Source organism: Diabrotica virgifera, chromosome 4, assembly GCF_917563875.1.
Source record: "Diabrotica virgifera virgifera chromosome 4, PGI_DIABVI_V3a".
Lineage (NCBI taxonomy): Eukaryota > Metazoa > Arthropoda > Insecta > Coleoptera > Chrysomelidae > Diabrotica > Diabrotica virgifera.
Genome location: NC_065446.1, coordinates 243,197,224 through 243,215,702, shown reverse-complemented (window position 1 = coordinate 243,215,702; position 18,479 = coordinate 243,197,224). Strand labels below are relative to the sequence as shown.

At 30.9% G+C, this 18,479-nt stretch overlaps 1 protein-coding gene across 1 annotated transcript; it reads left to right on the top strand.

Annotated features, from left to right (window-relative positions):
* Window positions 1-363: 363 nt before the first annotated feature.
* On the top strand, window positions 364-16,832 carry LOC114347130 (uncharacterized). Its single transcript, XM_028297872.2, has 2 exons — window positions 364-542; window positions 9,667-16,832. Exons 1-2 carry the CDS (start codon window positions 510-512, stop codon window positions 9,973-9,975), a joined length of 342 nt encoding a protein of 113 aa, XP_028153673.1. The 5' UTR covers window positions 364-509; the 3' UTR covers window positions 9,976-16,832.
* The last annotated feature ends 1,647 nt before the right edge of the window (window positions 16,833-18,479 follow it).

Below are 18,479 nucleotides of genomic sequence, written 5' to 3'. Positions count from 1 at the left end.
ACCCCGCGAATATGAAACAAATTATATTTTTAAAATACTTATAAAAGATTCCAAATTTTTTTATATATTCCCCGTATTTATATTTTAGGATCTAATTTTAAAAGCTGCTCAACCAAAATTGACAAAATCCAGAAGTCCTTTTTTAGGGAATCATGAGGAATTAGGATTCTTCTTTACCACTTCTTTACAATTTTTATTTCAGAAGATGTAGTTGCAACTTAAAGTGGCTTTCCAGTAATAATTGTCTAAATTTTCTTAACCAATGATAACCGACCATTTGAAAATATATAAATATTATTGGTACACATGTGTCAACTGACCAATACCAATTTGCGTCGGACTTTGACTAAATACTGTAAACTGTAAATATTTAAATGTCAAAATGGAAAGGGATTGCCCTAGAACTTAAAATACTGTGATAATGAAAAATAAACAATAAATTTGTTTATAAATATATCCTTTTAAACAATTTAAACTATATTCATTTGATATAAACTTAAATTTTAATAATGGAACAGGCTGTAGAAGATTTGGAAAATAAGGTAAAAATATGGAATCTGTTTGACCTTTTCCTTTAGTGACAATTTATTTATTTTTTTATCAACCAGCAAAATGCCCAATTTTAAATACAATATTACAATAATATACTCAAAATACTATTTAAAACCCTAATTTATTCATGTTATAAAATTAAAACAACATAGACAAAACAGAAACAAAACAAAAACCAGGTCACAATTTAAAATCAAATAAACTAAATTACACAGCTACAGTATGCCGCAAAATAAACAGTACTGAAATTAATATTGAAATGTTTATGATGATTTATATATTTAATATAGGCTACATCATATAGCCTTGCAACATTGATCGCACAATATTCGAAGATACTCCCTGGTCATGTGACAGGTTGCCTCATCCTGCTGGAACCGTTGTTGATTTCAAGATTGGACCATTTTCACAACCTTTTCCGTATGACTGAAAATAGTACCACATGATAATTTTTTTTCTGCAAAACAGAACCATTCTGAACAACCTAACATTAACACGATATTCACATAGGTTATAACAACTGTTTGGAAACCACGCAGTATGTTTCAGAGCATGGCATATACATACTTGAGGCATACGCATTTCAGTACTGTTTATTTGCCACACCCTAGTAGCATCAAAGAATCACCTGCAAGATATTAATTGCACTTTAAAAATACTCTGCTTTTCAAAGCAATCCAACCTCTTTGTACCTATACTGGTTTGCAAACATAGCATACCTAGATAGATAAGAATTATATTCATAGTTTGTTCAATGGTGGGTAATTTCGAAAGGTTCGATAAGCCTTGTTTGTCTAGAAGGGACATGGAGGTTAATTTTTTCTAAATTGTGGACTGAAACTATTGGAGTTTAATAGATTGTACAGCTGTGTTAGATCCTTTTGCATGCATCTGACCTGAAGAGTTGTGATGTTGAGACATAGGCGTAACCAGGGGGTGGTTTTGGGGGTTATAACCCCCCTCCTTTTGGATGTACTTTGAGCTCTATACGCTTAACACCATTATTATTCCTTGTTACACCTCTGTGATGAGAGAACTTTCAATGTCAGAGTAATTGTTTCCATTAGCTGTATGATGATTCTTAAATGAAATAAATCTTAGGAATTTATGTTGAACCCTCTCAATAGCCTGAATATGAGCATTATAGTGGGGGACCAGACACAAGCAATAATTCAACGAGAGACCTCACTAAGATATTAATAAAATCCTTACCACAGCATTTGATAAAGCCCAGCATTTGAAGTGACTTCGAAATAGTCATAGATATTTGCTGTATGAATGATGATAAAGTGGAATCAAGGACAACACTCAAATCATTAACTTGGGTTACAGACTCTAAAGGAAAACATTTTATAGCATAGATTTGGTTGGTGGGGTTTCTGCTTCGACTAAAGACCATTAACCCTTAAGTACTAACACCCTGCCTCTCAGACAGCATCGCTTGTAGAAAGTGGGATATCTCCCTTCCTATAAAATTTTGAAGGTCACTCGTTTATGACTTTTCAAGTTGGGTTGTTATTTAATAGTATTGAATTCAGCAGTTTGCGGCAGGTTGTTATTCGAAAGATATTTAGACTCAAAGTGTGATTTCCATCTGATAGACTAGACATCTAATAGTTAGTGTTTGTGCCCAGTTCGTCATTAAACATAATGTGCCCATTTCGTCAAAAAATATTAAATAAGGGGATAAAGACTTTGAGGAAACTCCTTTGAAATGCCTTGATGAGGTATAAGACGACATAAGCGAAGTGAAATCAATTTGTGATGAAAATGTTGTCATTGACTACCATTGCTACACTGTACCAACTTTAGTGCCTGTCAGTTTTTTTTTGTTTTACCATTTTTTTAAAACTTTTTTACTTTCATGTTTCTTGCTCTTTGTTTAACTTGATTATAAGTTTTTATCAAGATTCTTCAATTTCAAAATGCACAAAAACAATTTTTCCATTTTTGTTATGTTTTTTATTTTAATAAATACAGGGTGATTGATTAGTTGGGTAAAGCTCAGTAGATCCGCTATAGTAATAGATAGCAATAAAAGTTAATAACAAAAATTTTAGCCACCTTTGAGCTTCACATTACAAAATTAGTTAGAATGTTACAGGGTGTTCGATAACACAGTGGCAGACCAAACTTATGTTTTTTTTTAATGGAACACCCTATATTTTATTTTATATTCATAATCCTGTTAACTTCTCCATCACAAAAATATAAAGGTTTGTTATGTTATACAGGGTATTTACAAAGTTATAACCAATTTTGTATGAAAATCATAGCAAGTTCAACTCCCTGTATAAATAAAAATAAGCACAACAGCAATGGTTTATTAATGCCATATTTTTTTACTTATTGTCAAAATTTTCAAGAATTATTGACATATAGTATTTTTACTACAAAAACGTTATTATGTAGGTCAAAATTTTTGACGTAAGAGAACTGTCAAAACATTAGAATGTGACTTTTCATTATTGCCGTGTTTATAATAAACATAGCAATAATGAAAAGTCACATTCTAATGTTTTGACAGTTATCTTACGTCAAAAATTTTGACCTACGTAATAACGTTTTTGTAGTAAAAATACTATAGCTAATTTTCTTTATATCAAATACAGGGTGAGTCAAAACGCAAGTACATTATTTTCTTAGTAATGTTAAATGGAACACCATGTATTTTATATCATTATTGAAAAGTAACATTACCATACTTTAACTTTTATATAATATTCCCTATGTCCAAATTTATTAGTTTTCGAGATATTTTCATTTTTCAGAGCAAATTATTTTAGGTGTCTAAATTTATCTAAATTTTAAGTAAGCCATGACTGAATTGACAATAGGGCTTTTCATCGATTGTCATTTGTTTCGAGCTCCTGTCATATGTTGTATAATCTGTGTATAATATTAATATACACGGATTACACGACATTTGACAGAAGCTCGAAACAAATGACTGTGAATGAAAAGCCCTATTGACAATTACTGATTATTATCAATCCGGTAATCAAGGTAAGAATGTAGCAAATAAAGAAATAAGAATAATTTATTAGTAATACATTTTACAAAAAAAAACACAACCACAACATGCAACATTTTTTAAACAATTACGACTTTTTTATGTAAATGTAACAAATAAAGAAAGAAAATTAGTAATAAATTTTACAAACAAAAACACACAAACACAAAATACAACATTTTGTGAAGACAATTAAACACTACTGTATGTAACACATATAAAATAATTCACTAATCACATAATTTGTATGTAACAATATAACAAATAAAGAACGAAAAATAATTTATCAGTAATACATTTTGCAAAAAAACATGTTTGAAAAAATTAGAAGCTACTTTTAATAAAATATTTTTAATATTTAATTACATAAGGTGTTCAAAATTACCTCCTAACACATTTATGCACGCCTAAAAACAATCATTGAATGAGCTACTTACTCTACGAAGCATTTGTAAATTAACACATCGAAATACACTTTGTATTCTATTTTTTATCTCATCCCATGTTATTGGAGGTATTTTATAAACTTCATTATTAACGTAACCCCAAAAAAATCAGTACAGTTTATTAAATTCTGGTGATTTGGGTGGCCACGCTACTGGTCCATTGAAAAATGAAAATATCTCGAAAACTAATAAATTTAGACATAGGGAATGTTATCTAAAAATTAAAGTACGGTAATGTTACTTTTCAATAATGATATAAAATACAGGGTGTTCCATTTAACATTACTGAGAAAATAATGTACTTGCGTTTTGACTCACCCTGTATTTGATATAAAGAAAATTAGTAATATATATCAATCATTCTTGAAAATTTTGACAATATATAAAAAAATATGGCATTGATACACCATTGCTGTTTTGCTTATTTTTATTTATACAGGGAGTTGAACTTGTTACGATTTTCATATAAAATTGGTTATAACTCTGTAAATACCCTGTACAACATAACAAACCTTTATATTTTTGTGATGGAGAAATTAACAGGGTTTCGAATTTAAAATAAAATATAGGGTGTTCCATTTAAAAAAAATATAAGTTTGGTCTGCCACTGTGTTATCAAACACCCTGTAACATTCTAACTAATTTTGTAATGTGAAGCTCAAAGTTGGCTAGCTCCAAGGTGGCTAAAATTTTTGTTATTAATTTTTGTTGCTATCTATTACTATTAGGACCGTGTAAGTTCGGAAAAGCGACACCTATTTCTACGCTCTGAACTTTTATTCGCACTTTTAATTATATTGGCCAATCATATGGTCCTGGTTACTGGATAATTGTCAAGGCCATAGTCCAAAAAAAATAATAAGGAGAAAAAATAAGATTTAGGTTGTGTTATTCAAACGTAAACAATTGTATGTAGTAAATAAAATTAGTTATTAAAATGCAGTATTGCAAGCAAAATACAATTAATTAAATTTACCTTTATATAATAATTGCATATCATATCAATATTGTGAAGCAATATATAATTTTTCTTCTTAAATGACAATAGGTATGAAATGTACGTAAATTTGACAATTTCAGTTGACAATATGAATTATTTAAGAAAGTTGCAATATTTCTCCGCTATTCGCGCACGATCGTTTCGCGTATCCCTTACAAGTACTTGCACACCGCGAATAGCGGATCTATTGAGCTTTACCGTACTAATCAATCACCCTGTATAGATAAACTAGATTAATTACTGTGTTGTAGATAATTAATACTTTCAGTAAGTCATCGGAATATTTTTTTGCGTCAAAATATTTAACAAAGAAAATTACCGCTAAAATGTTAAACCCATCTGGCAGGTGGTTAGTTAGTGTTTACGTCATTGATTTAAGATGTTAGTACTCAATGGTTAACTGGCACTTTTTAACATTGAGCTCCATACCATTTATGTCATACCAGTAGCTCAAATGGTTTAAATCCGCTTGTAGGTCTTGGTAGTAATCATAGTTATTCATGATTTTATAACCCGTGTTGAGCTGCCCCCCCCCCACTTGCAAAAATTAAAAAACTAATAGTCCTGATTTATGAGCTCTCATATTCCGCAAACTAAAAATTTTGAGCTCGTTCCACTGAGCAGGAATTTAATACTTTAGTGGGGGGGCTGAGTTAGCCCCCCCACTAATTAAAAATAGGAATATTGAATCGGTTTTTGCGACAGAATTACGAGCTATTTATGAGCTCTTGAAATTATATAATTTCGATTTTTGAGCTCATCCCCTTCACCCCCAAACAACCCTTTAATTGATTTAACTTAAGAGAAAAATGCTGAGAAAACTTAAAATATATCTTATTGCGGATTTAATTCCTATAACGTATATACTCTAAGAATAAACTATTAAATCACGTGCATTTCGATTATTGAGCTACAACCCCTTCGCAAGAAAACCACCCTATCTTCCCGGCTTAAGAGAAAGTTGTACTTAAAATGCATTAAATTAATTATTTGGCGACTACATTCATTTAAAAATTTATAAGCTTTCAAATTACGCGCATTTAAATCAGTAAATTGCAATTTATTTTATATAGTGCAGTCACTGAAAGTAAAAATCAACGATTATCTTCAATTTCCGTGAACCTTCATCGATTTTTACGAAAATTGGTCAGTGGTTAGAGGATACCTCAAGAAACAAAGGTGACATAGTACCACCTTGCGCCTTTACCCTGAGGGTGGATACTGGGGGTGGATACCCTGGGGGTGAAAAACTATTTTATAAAAAAATAACTGCACAAATCTAGAAAGAACAAATTATAAGCAAAATTTATTATATAAAGTTATTAAAATAAGTCAATACTTATTAAGTTATTAAAGATCAAAAATTTTAATTATTCGTGAAAAAAATGCATGTTTTGAAGCGGTTTTTCGTAAATCACTGAAAAACTGTAAGTTTTTACAAAAAAGTTATTAGTAGTTTTACTCGTATAGCTTATATTCTAAGAATAAACTCTTAAATCACGCGCCTTTCGATTATTGAGCTACAACCCCTTCGCAAGAAAACCATACCATATTCCCGGCTTAAGAGAGAGTTGTACTTAAAATAATTTAAATTAATTATTTGTCGACTAGATATCGTTTAATAATTTATGAGCTCGCAAAATATACGCATCTCAATTATTGAATTGCCATTTTTTTTCTATAGTGCAGTCACTGAAGGTAAAAATCAACTATGACCTTCGATTTCGGTAAATCTGCATTCATTTTCACGAAAATTTGAATAAAAAAATTGAATGAAATTGCTCATTTTTGATAGGTATTTCTAAGTACTTTGACAAGTATTTAGTGCCTAAGTGTTATAAAATGCATATCTTTCCCGTTATTTAAGCTTGAATCCTTAGATTTGAAAAGTCGCAGAAAAAATTATACATTTAATTACCAATAACTTACTTTAAATTAACATTAAAGGGTTTTTCAAGTAATCAATTTATTAGATTTTTTATTAGCTTCAATTTTAGTGATGAACACTTTTTTGTAAAAACTTACAGTTTTTGAGTTATTTGTTAAAAATCGCTTTAAAGCATGCATTTTCTTTCACAAAAATTAAAATATTTGATCTTTAATAACTCAAAAAGTATTGATTTATTTTAATAACATTATATAACAAATTTTGCTTACAATTTGTCCCTGTCTCGATTTGTGGGGTTATTTTTAATAAAGTAATTTTCACCCCGAGAAGGGGTGGCATATACCCCAGGCTAAAACCGCAAGTAGTTATTGTCAATTCGTGAAAATGAATGGAGATTTACCGAAATCGAAGGTCATAGTTGATTTTTACCTTCAGTGACTGCACTATAGAAAGAAAATGGCAATTCAGTAATTGAGATGCGTATATTTTGCGAGCTCATAAATTATTAAACGATATGTAGTCGGCAAATAATTAATTTAAATTATTTTAAGTACAACTCTCTCTTAAGCCGGCAATATGGGATGGTTTTCTTGCGAAGGGGTTGTAGCTCTATAATCGAAAGGCGCGTGATTTAAGAGTTTATTCTTAGAATATAAGCTATACGAATTAAACTACTATTACCTTTTTTGTAAAAACTTACAGTTTTTCATTGATTTACGAAACCGCTTCATAACATGAATTTTTTTCACGAATAATTAAAATCTTTGATCTTTAATAACTTAAAAATTATTGACTTAATTTATTAACTTTAAATAATAAATTTTGCTTTTAATTTGTTCTTTTATAGATTTGTGCAGTTATTTTTTATAAAATAATTTTCACCCCCGAGAAGGGGCGGTATCCACCCTCAGGGTAAAGGCGCAAGGTGGTACCATGTCACTTTTGTTTCTTGACGTATCCTCTAACCAGTGGCGGCCCGTGAGGTAGTGCCATAGAGCCATGGCACTACCTTGCTAACTATGCAGAAACATATTTTTTATCTTAAAAACATTTTAATGCCTGTTTATTTTTTTGTGAATATTTCTCTTTATTTTTATAAATTATATCAAATCTGGCAACTGTGTAGCGCAATGCAAATCTACCGACTCTGGCCACCCACAGCTGACCGGATAAAGGATGAAAATCATAAAAATCCCAGTGCCGAACGGCATAGTGGCTCGTGAGAAAAGAGAAAGATTGTATGAGCATCCTGTGTAAGTGACAGAGAGAGAGCGGTATTGCACTTTTAACATACGTTTAAATTGGAGTCTCCGTGCCAGGCTCGAAATCTCGAAAAGGAAGTTAGTGGATCTTAAGATACAATGTTTTAGATCTACATATTTCTAGTTTCTTTACGCGTTCGCTTGACGCTATTGTGTTTATTGTCTACTACTGTATTGTATATTTGTGTTTATACTCTACTATATTTTTTAATTTGTAATTATTAGTTAGTGCGTTGTGATCGTGGGTGTCGTAGGTATAAAAATAATATTTTGATTATTTTCTACGTTTAATTTATTTATTGACAATGAATCAAATTAGTATAGTAAAAAACTCTTTTGGTGGTTTTTCGTTAGAAAAAAAAACTACAAATTAAAGAACTCGGTCGGCCTTTACCCGATTTAAAAATTGAAAAACAAAGTGGAAATGGACAAAAACTTCGCTGTCGTAAGTTTAATAAAATTATTTATGATAAAAATAGCTGGTTGTGTGGTTGCGAACAAACTAATAAACTCTTCTGTTTTGTATGCGTTTTGTTTGGAGGTGACGAGACTTGGTCAAACAAAGGCACCGATGAGAGAAATTGAAATCCCATGAAAAATCTAAAGTGCACATGAATAACGTTTTTAGCTTTTCAATGCTTGGTAAGTTAAATATAAAAACCCAATTAAATTCAGCTTATCGTGATACTCTATTTATATTTTATATCCTTTTTGACCATATCGTAAAACCGCCACAAAAAATTTAGGCAGTTGCCCGGATTCTGGCACTACCTTCCTAAAGTTATACGAGCCGCCACTGCCTCTAACCACTGACCAATTTTCGTGAAAATCGATGAATGTTCACCGAAATTGAAGGTAATCGTTGATTTTTACCTTCAGTGACTGCACTATACAAAATAAATTGAAATTTACTGATCTAAATGCGCGTAATTTGGAAGCTTATAAATAATTAAATGATATGTAGTCGCCAAATAATTAGTTTAATGCATTTTAAGTACAAATTTCTCTTAAGCCGGGAAGATAGGGTGGTTTTCTTGCGAAGGGGTTGTAGCTCAATAATCGAAATGCACGTGATTTAATAGTTTATTCTTAGAGTATATAAGTTATAGGAATTATATCCGCAATACTATATATTTTAGGTTTTCTCAGAATTTTTCTCTTAAGTTAAATCAATTAAAGGATTGTTTGGGGGTGAAGGGGATGAGCTCAAAAATCGAAACTATATAATTTCAAGAGCTCATAAATAGCTCGTAATTCTGCCGCAAAAACCGATTCAATATTCCTATTTTTAAGTGGTGGGGGGGGGGGGCTGAGTCAGCACTAAAGTATTAAATTCCTGCTCAGTGGAACGAGCTCAAAATTTTTAGTTTGCGGAATATGAGAGCTCATAAATAGCTCATAAATCAGGGCTATTTGTTTTTTGATTTTTGCAAGTGGGGGGGGGGGCAGCTCAACACGGGTAAGTATTAAACATACATTGTATGTTTTCAAATTATTTGTTTTAGATGAAACAGACTGATGAACGTATGGATACTTTAGTAGTGCAAGTTAGTAACATAGAAAGTGAATTTTTTGCAGAAAATGGTGAACAAATAGAAGTAAATAATCTACTAAAATCAGTAGGGGAAGTTAGATCAAATTATCAGAATCTCCGTAAAGACCTTCTCGAAGTGCAAGACCTGCAAAGACAGTTGAGTAGTTCCTTACACCTCCAACTTAAAGTTATGCAAGCAAAATTTAATAACCTCAAAGAAAAGATTTCCCAGACTCCGGTGAAATCCGGGCAGTATTCCAAAAGCGTTAAAGATCAATGAGACAGAGAGGTATTTTCGCAGCAATTTAGCAGAATACCAGTTTGGTACAAAACTGTAGAGGACCAGCCCTTAACAGCTTTTTGCTTATTTTGTGTTGAAGTAGATCCAGATGAGTTGAAAAACCCCATATATGATGGGCCCCAAATCAGGAGTAGTTTACAGCTTTAGATATTTTGTCAACCATTCATCATTTTTTGGCATACAGACTGAAGCAAAATGGACATCGAAAATAACTGTTGAAATATTATCAATACTAAAATATATTATTTAGATGAATAGTTCATTTTGCTCCAGGGTCAATTTCATTTGTCTGTTGATTTTGCACAAATATCTATGTATTAAGTTATACAGGGTGTTTGGTAAAGAATGGGCCATAGCTTAACCTCAGGTTCCTGAGGTTAAAATAGGCCGATTTAAGCTAACTTACCTTAGTACAAAGTTTATAATAACCGAGATACAAGGTGTCAAAGTTAAACTTTTTTTTTATTTATTATTGAATATTTCCTGACAGGTATGAGATAACAACATGAAATTTGGTATGTGGGGGTTTTTTGGGTCGAGAAAACTAAATTCCCTACCAAAAATTATGTATTGCCCAGAGGGCGCCACATATGCCTTTCAGCACTCATTTATTACGTTCAATTTTTTTTATCACTCACTCTGTATAATTTGGCATTAAAATTTTCATTCTCCTATTAGTTTTACTTAAAATAGGTATACTTCTTTTATCTCCCTAAACTCAACCGTTTTCGAGATAAACGCATTTTAAATCTGCGATACACCATCATTTTTAGCATAATATCATTGTAGTTACACCCGAAAAATAACTTAAAACCATAAAATTATCCAAAAATGTATCGCAAATTTCTTTAAATGGAATTTGTGATGTAATGACATAAATTTGAGAACTGGCACAATTATTATGGTTTTAAGTTATTTTTCGGGTGGAACTACAATGATATTATGCTAAAAATGATGGTGTATCGCAGATTTAAAATGCGTTTATCTCGAAAACGGTTGAGTTTAGGGAGATGAAAAAGTATACCTTTTTTAAGTAAAACTAATCGGAAAATAAAAATTTTAATGTCAAAATTATACAGAGTGAGGGATAAAAAAAATTGAACGTAATAAATGAGTGCTGAAAGGCGTATGTGGCGCCCTCTGGGCAATACATCATTTTTGGTAGGGAATTTAGTTTTCTCGACCCAAAAAACCCCCACATACCTCTCGACCCAAATTTCATGTTGTTTTCTCATACCTGTCAGGAAATATTCAATAATAAATAAAAAAGTTTAACTTTGACACCCTGTATCTCGGTTATTATAAACTTTGTACTAAGGTAAGTTAGCTTAAATCGGCCTATTTTAACCTCAGGAACCTTAGGTTAAGCTATGGCCCATTCTTTACCAAACACCCTGTGTAATACAGATCAAAATAACTTTTTCAGTTAACATGTTAACAAAGTTTTAATAAGATAAGAAATACCATTAAGAAGTTTATAATTGAAAGGTTAAAATTTTTTTAAGCCTTCAATATATTGTGCAAATCCAACTTTCTCTAGATTTTTTTATTAAGTTTCAGCATAGATGTTTATATATTTTTTAATATTTGATAATTACATTTTTTTTCTATGCGAATTAAGAAATAAATTATATTATACAACAATCAAAATCTAATCAATAATTTTTTATGAAAAATAATTGTTACTTTTTTAAATTGATGTAACATCAAACATATTCATTTCTTTTTTAACACGTAGAGTTGTACAAGTTATATTTCACAAAACATAGGGCTATATTCACATTCTTAACTCTTACATCTCTCATTTGTTTGCTCTGTGTTGTCATGTGTACTGCAATAGATTGGTATTTGTTTGATCCACATTTACTTTAAATAATAGTACAGTGGGACCTCGATTATCCGTCTCTCCATTAACCGTCACCTCTGTTAACCGTCAGGGCACATACAGACGTTGTATTGACTACATAAGCAAAAATTTTAATGTAAAAAATAAAAAAAAAGTTAATTTGATTTGTGATGAGGACACAAATGGCTATCCATTGCTGGCAGATAAAGAAATCGTTGAAATGGCAACAAAGGCAGACCAAACAGATTCAGAAACTGACAGAGACTTGGAATTTGACTGTAGATATGTTGATGAACCTATTGTAACTGACAAATATTTGTGTAAATAATCTAGAGAAGCTGCATCGCACATGCAATAATTCATCGAGTGGTATTCTCAACAAGAAGGAGAAAATAAAGTAGATTGCATGATCTTATGCCGATTAAGAAATTCAGCCGTCGCAAAATGTGAAGCAACAGTAAAACATACAAAGATTTCAGAATATTTTAAATTGATTCGATTGCTCGAACACAAATCCCTCTTATATTGTCAAACAAAACACAAATGTAATTTGAGAGTTGTACCATGAATTTTTAATTTTTTTAAATGTTCTGTTAACCGTCTTTTCGATTACCCGTCATACCCTTGGTCCGGTACCCTGATGGATAATCGAGGTTCTACTGTATGTGAATTGTAAATCTAGGTGTACCTGGAAATGTATACTGTAACTGCTAAGATCTATCATGTGCTTGTTGTGCCACCATTTTCTTTATGGATTATCAGTGATTATAAAATCCACTAGTACTATGGTTTGTTCTTAAACCAGGAGGAGTAAACTAAAAAGACAGATTCACACCCAAGAAAGTCACTAGAAAAATCACCAAATACATCTTCTTTTTTGGTTGATCATATCGGCGTTCGACGGTAATCCATACATAATATTTATAGATTGAAGTACTTATAAAATAATTTTCATAAAAAAATATTGAAAATTAAACGATTTATGCGCCATCTACTGGCACTGTGAGAATAAAAACATGGCTCCACTACTGCAGTGATTGGGACCAATAGAGATCCTGAAATATAAAATTTCAAAGTGATTATTGAAATATAAGTTATTTCCTATACCATCAACTAGGATTTTTGAAAAATATTAAAATTTGGAAAAATGACGAAGTGTCCAATAAAAAAACCCCGTTGATGGTATAGAAAATAACTTATATTTCAATAATAACTTTGAAATTTTATGTTTCAGGGTCTCTATTAGTCCCAATCACTGCAGCAGTGGAGCTATGTTTTTATTTTCACGATGCCAGTAGATGGCGCATAAATCGTTTAATTTTCAATATTTTTTTAGGAGAATTGTTTTACGTGTACTTCTTTTTATAATACTTTCTTTTTATAATACTAATAATTTCGTACTTTTACACTAGGATAGCCTCTTAATACGTCGCTAAAGAGTTCTAAAAACACCTGTTTTTTATATAAAAGTAGACTAAAAATCTAAAAATTAAAGGAATAACGCAGAAAACATAAAAGATCGCTGATGTAGCTTATTTAATCTATGAAATGCCAGTTGTGTCAAAATTTCATAAATGTCATTAGTGTCAAAATGTTGTAACAGTGGAGTAAACTTGCCTGAGGTTGGACCAATTACAAACAAGCATTACGGCACGGTAAATTTGAATTACTCCTCTTGGTTTAAAAACAGACGATACTATTTTTTTAGTAAGTATTATGTGGTCCTGTTAGACGGAGAGGCAGCGCTGAAAAATCTCTTTGAATTTACTAAAGCTAAATTTTTCACAGGTAATTACTGTGATTGTGTAGAGAAACATACTACGGTCGGTCAAGAGAAACGTAGAACAGGGGTTACTGAGAGGGTATCAAAGTTGCTTTCCTACGAAGGTAATTAAATCCATTTACTAAGGCTGAAAATCAGTACACACATTCTAAATTGAATATAAATAAAAGTTATTATAGTCGGTCAGCTGTATGACGGGACAGAGCCAGTCGGTCGGCCCCAATGAATGTACAGGGTTTTTCACTATATTTTGACCCCCTTGTAAACTTCTTTATTTACAGAATTAGAAAAAAATGTAAAATACAAATTATTCGATTTTTTAATTATGATTTTTTGACATATATATCGTACTAGTGACGTCATCCATCTGGGCGTGATGACGTAATCGACTATTTTTTAAATTGTGTGCTAGCTCATTTGAAAGATTATTCAATTCTCTATACAGTACTATAAACATTAAGATCATTATTTGTACAGGGTGTCCAAAATTTTTTTTTTAATTATTAATTAAACAATTATTTAATTAAAAAATTTTGTTTGGTCACCCTGTATAATTAATCATGTTAATGTTTATATTACTGAATAGGGAATTGAATAACCTTTCAAATGAGCTAGCACTCGACCCCTATTCCCATTTAAAAAAATAGTCGATTACGTCATCACGCCCAAATGGATGACGTCACTAGTGCGATATATATGTCAAAGAATCATAATTTAAAAATCGAATAACTTTTGTAGTTTACATTTTTTTCTAATTCTGTAAATAAAGCAGTTTACAAGGGGGTCAAAATATAGTGAATAACCCTATACATTCACTGAGGCCGACCGACCGGCTCTGTCCCGTCATAAAGCTGACCGACTATAATAACTTTTATTTATATTTAATTTAGAATGTGTGTACTGATTTTCAGCCTTAGTAAATGGATTTAATTACATTCGTAGGAAAGCAACTTTGATACCCTCTCAGTAACCCCTGTTCTACGTTTCGTTTGACCGACTGCAGTATGTTTCTCTACACAATCACAGTAATCAACTGCGAAAAATCTAGCTTTAGTAAATTCAAAGAGATTTTTCAGCGCTGCCTCTTGGACTATGTAGAAGACATTCAGTCATGATAACTTCAGAATGGATATTATTACCTCTTCTTGTCTCTACATTCCTTCATATTGACAACATCCATAAAGTCATATGTTTCTTTCAATGATTACTTAGCAGTCAATTGAATGGGTCCACCAAATAACGTTGTAAGCAGAAATCAAACAAAAAGTGTTAAAATTATAATAATGGTAAATTTCTACATTTTAAGGGTTAGCAATACATTATACAGTAGTTAGTTACAAACTGTATTACTAACCTTAAAAATGTATAAAGTTAGCATTATTATAATTTTAACACTTTTTGTTCGATTTTTTAACAACAAATAATCTGACACTTACAACGTTATTCGGCAGACCCAGTCAATTGTTGGTACTAGAGCTATTTTATTAGCTGCTTTGATTATAGAAATATATAGACTTTTACAGATTTTGATAGGACAGCTTGTATTCTATACTGACTCATTTACGTGACATCTCACTTTTTCAAATACCTTTTTAATTTGAATTTTCAAATTCTTAACTAAAATAGAAAAATACAGACTCTTTGCAGTATACTTGACAATAAAACTGTAATGAATTATTCTATTTTTGCATGTTATTGTTTGTACTAATATGTTCGTAGACAGTGGACTGATTACTGCATGTTGTGTTGCTCATGGTATCAATAGTCCATATATTTTTGATATTAAGTAGATCTTTAGTACAAACTATCGGTTTTTATTTTATTTATGTTTTTAATTGATTTTATACTGAGTTACAGACTGGAGAATTTAGTTTCTACAACTTTGAAACTGTTTTTAAATATAGGTTTGTGATGAAGAATCAGCACATTAGGAATATGACACTTCAGTGTAACCTGTAATCCTTTTTTGTAAGAGTTTTATTTTAAACTCTAGTATGTTTTTCTTGAGGTTTTCAATTTTTCTTAATTTTTTTCTGTTATCAACTTCATTTTAATTGTTTGAAACTCTCTTTTATCTTGAGTTGGTACATTAATCATTTCTTTCTTCTGCGCCACCCTTCTTTTATTGTTACAATATTTCCTGGTGCTTGTTCCCTTTAAAATAATGAACACTTTGTATTGCATTGTTTGCCCTGTTTTCCTATCACATGTTCTGCCTCTTTTAGTGTAAAGTTAGTTATATTTTGTAGTCGCTGTTTCGCTTCTTTTATATTCCCACCTCTATTATACTTTTTAGGAAATTGCTAGAATAAAAAGTACTGTGCCCATTGTTTTGAAAATTTGCATGAGCATTTATTATAAAAAGAAGTAGGTATATGTAAAACAATTTGCATAAAAAAATATTGAAAATTAAACGATTTATGCGCCATCTACTGGCACCGTGAAAATAAAAACATAGCCCCTCTTCTGCAGTGATTGGGACTAATAGAGATTCTGAAACATAAAATTTCAAAGTGAGTATTGAAATATAAGTTATTTCCTATACCATCAACTAGGATTTTTGAAAAATATTAAAATTTGGAAAAATCACGAAGTGTTGAAAAAACATTTTAAAATTAGCTAAAATATTTTCAATTTCAATAACCGCCAAATTGACATTTTTTATCCGATCAAAAAACCTCTAGTTGATGGTATTTAAAATAACTTATATTTCAATAATAAATTTGAAATTTTATGTTTCAGGATCTCTATTAGTCCCAATCACTGCAGCAGTGGAGGTATGTTTTTATTTTCACGGTTCCAGTAGATGGCGCATAAATCGTTTAATTTTCAATATTTTCTTTACGAAAATTGTTTTGCATGTACATATTTTTTTAATAAATGCTCCTGCAAATTTTCAAAACAATTGGTTCAGTACTTTTTATTTTAGAAATTCCCAAAAAACTATATAAATTTCGCACTTTTACACTAGGATAGCCCCTTATAGTCCAGGGTAATAAGGTTTTTTCCATGACACTTGAACAGCCAGGGTACTGAAGCGTTTTTTCGACAGAATACTTTTAAGAGCAAATTGTAACTATTTCCTGCGTAGGATCTGGCGGCCATTTTTATTTATAAACAATTAAGTGTCAGAAAATGGCATTTTCACTTTTTTTTCAAATCAATGGAAAACAGGGAAACTTATGGTTTTTTTTTGGTACAAATATCTTCGAGATTATGGAAAAAGCTTTATAATGACGTATTACAAAGTTTGATATACTTTTATTGTTAATATAATTGCGAAAAAAGGTCGGAATTGCAAAAAAAAATATTTTCGCAATAACTGTTGTAAAGAGTACAGCTTTGAAATTTTTGTCAAATAAGGGTTCTTTGGTGCTTAATATGTGATAAAAATTTCAAAGCGATTCATTCAGTTGTTTAAATTTTATTCAAATTGTTTATCCCAGAGAGCATTTTTTTTGCAATAACATAAGTCAGAAGAAAATGACGTTAGAACCATTCCACAGGTTTCAAATGAAAGAGCAGGAGCTATATTTTCAACTTGGTTTAAAAAAAGTGAATAAAAAATGCATTTATTAGTAATAAATAATTATGCAAAAGTATCGTAAATCTTTCCTTATAAACTTTTTATTTTGTTATATAAGAAATTATACATATTTATTACAATTTTTTATCAATAATGATATAGATGACATTACTTGGTAGTTGTGCACTTAAAAAAGGGTAAAAAAGTTAATTTTTTTGGAAAAAGTTATTCAAAAAGTTTGTAAACAAAAATTGACGATACTTTTGCATAATTATTTATTACTAATAAATGCATTTTTTATTTACTTTTTGAAACCATGTTGAAAATATAGCCCATGCTCTTTTATTTGACACCTGTGGAATGGTTCTAAGGTCATTTTTTTCTGACTTATGTTATTGGAAAAAAATGTTCTCTGGGATAAACAATTTGAATAAAATTTAAACAATTGAATGAATCGCTTTGAAATTTTTATCACATATTAAGCACCAAAGAACCCTCATTTGACAAAAATTTCAAAGCTGTACACTAATTTTTACAACACTTATTGAGAAAATATTTTTTTTGCAATTCCGACCTTTTTTCGCAATTATACTAACAATAAATGAGTATATCAAACTTTGCAATACGTCATTTTAAAGCTTTTTCCATAATCTCGAAGATATTTGTACTAAAAAAATCATAAATTTCACTGTTTTCCGTTGATTTGAAAAAAAGGGGAAATGCCATTTTTTGACAGTTAATTGTTTATAAATAAAAATGGCCGCCAGATCCTACGCAGGAAATATTTATAATTTGTTTCTATAGGTATTACCTGTCGAAAAAACGCTTCAGTACCCTGGCTGCTGAAGTGTCACGAACAGGGTATATTTTTGTCTTATTACTCTGGCCTATTAAGCTTAAGACGTGCCTTAAACTCAGCTTACGAAAAATACGCGTTGCACCATTGAGTCTTAGATCAATTTTCAGCTTGCCATAATAGATAGCCACGTGGATTGCATAGATGAGAATCGAAAATTATGGTGCAACTTCAAGCGGCCCTATCTATAAGCTGAGCTGGGATAAGCTGGAGCTTAAGATTTCTTGGTTTGGTCATATTCTTTGTTTTACAGAGGGAAATACCAAACAGTGGTCTGCTTCATAATTTATTCAGTATGTATCTTGGGTGAGAAGGTCCATGTCTTTAATGTCAATATGTGATCGATCGAATCTGTTTGTGAGGCAAAAATGCAGGGAGTTTCGATGGAAACATTACTATAAACTTTCCAGGCTAAGTAGGCTTCACGCTTAGAATCAAATATAATAAAAATAATCACAATCGCGCAACCGGT

Coding starts and splice junctions, on each gene's coding strand:
- LOC114347130 (XM_028297872.2), top strand. CDS start 510: ATGGAACAGGCTGTAGAAGATTTGGAAAATAAG. Junction 543..9,666: donor TAGAAGATTTGGAAAATAAG/GTAAAAATATGG, acceptor TATTTGTTTTAG/ATGAAACAGACTGATGAACG.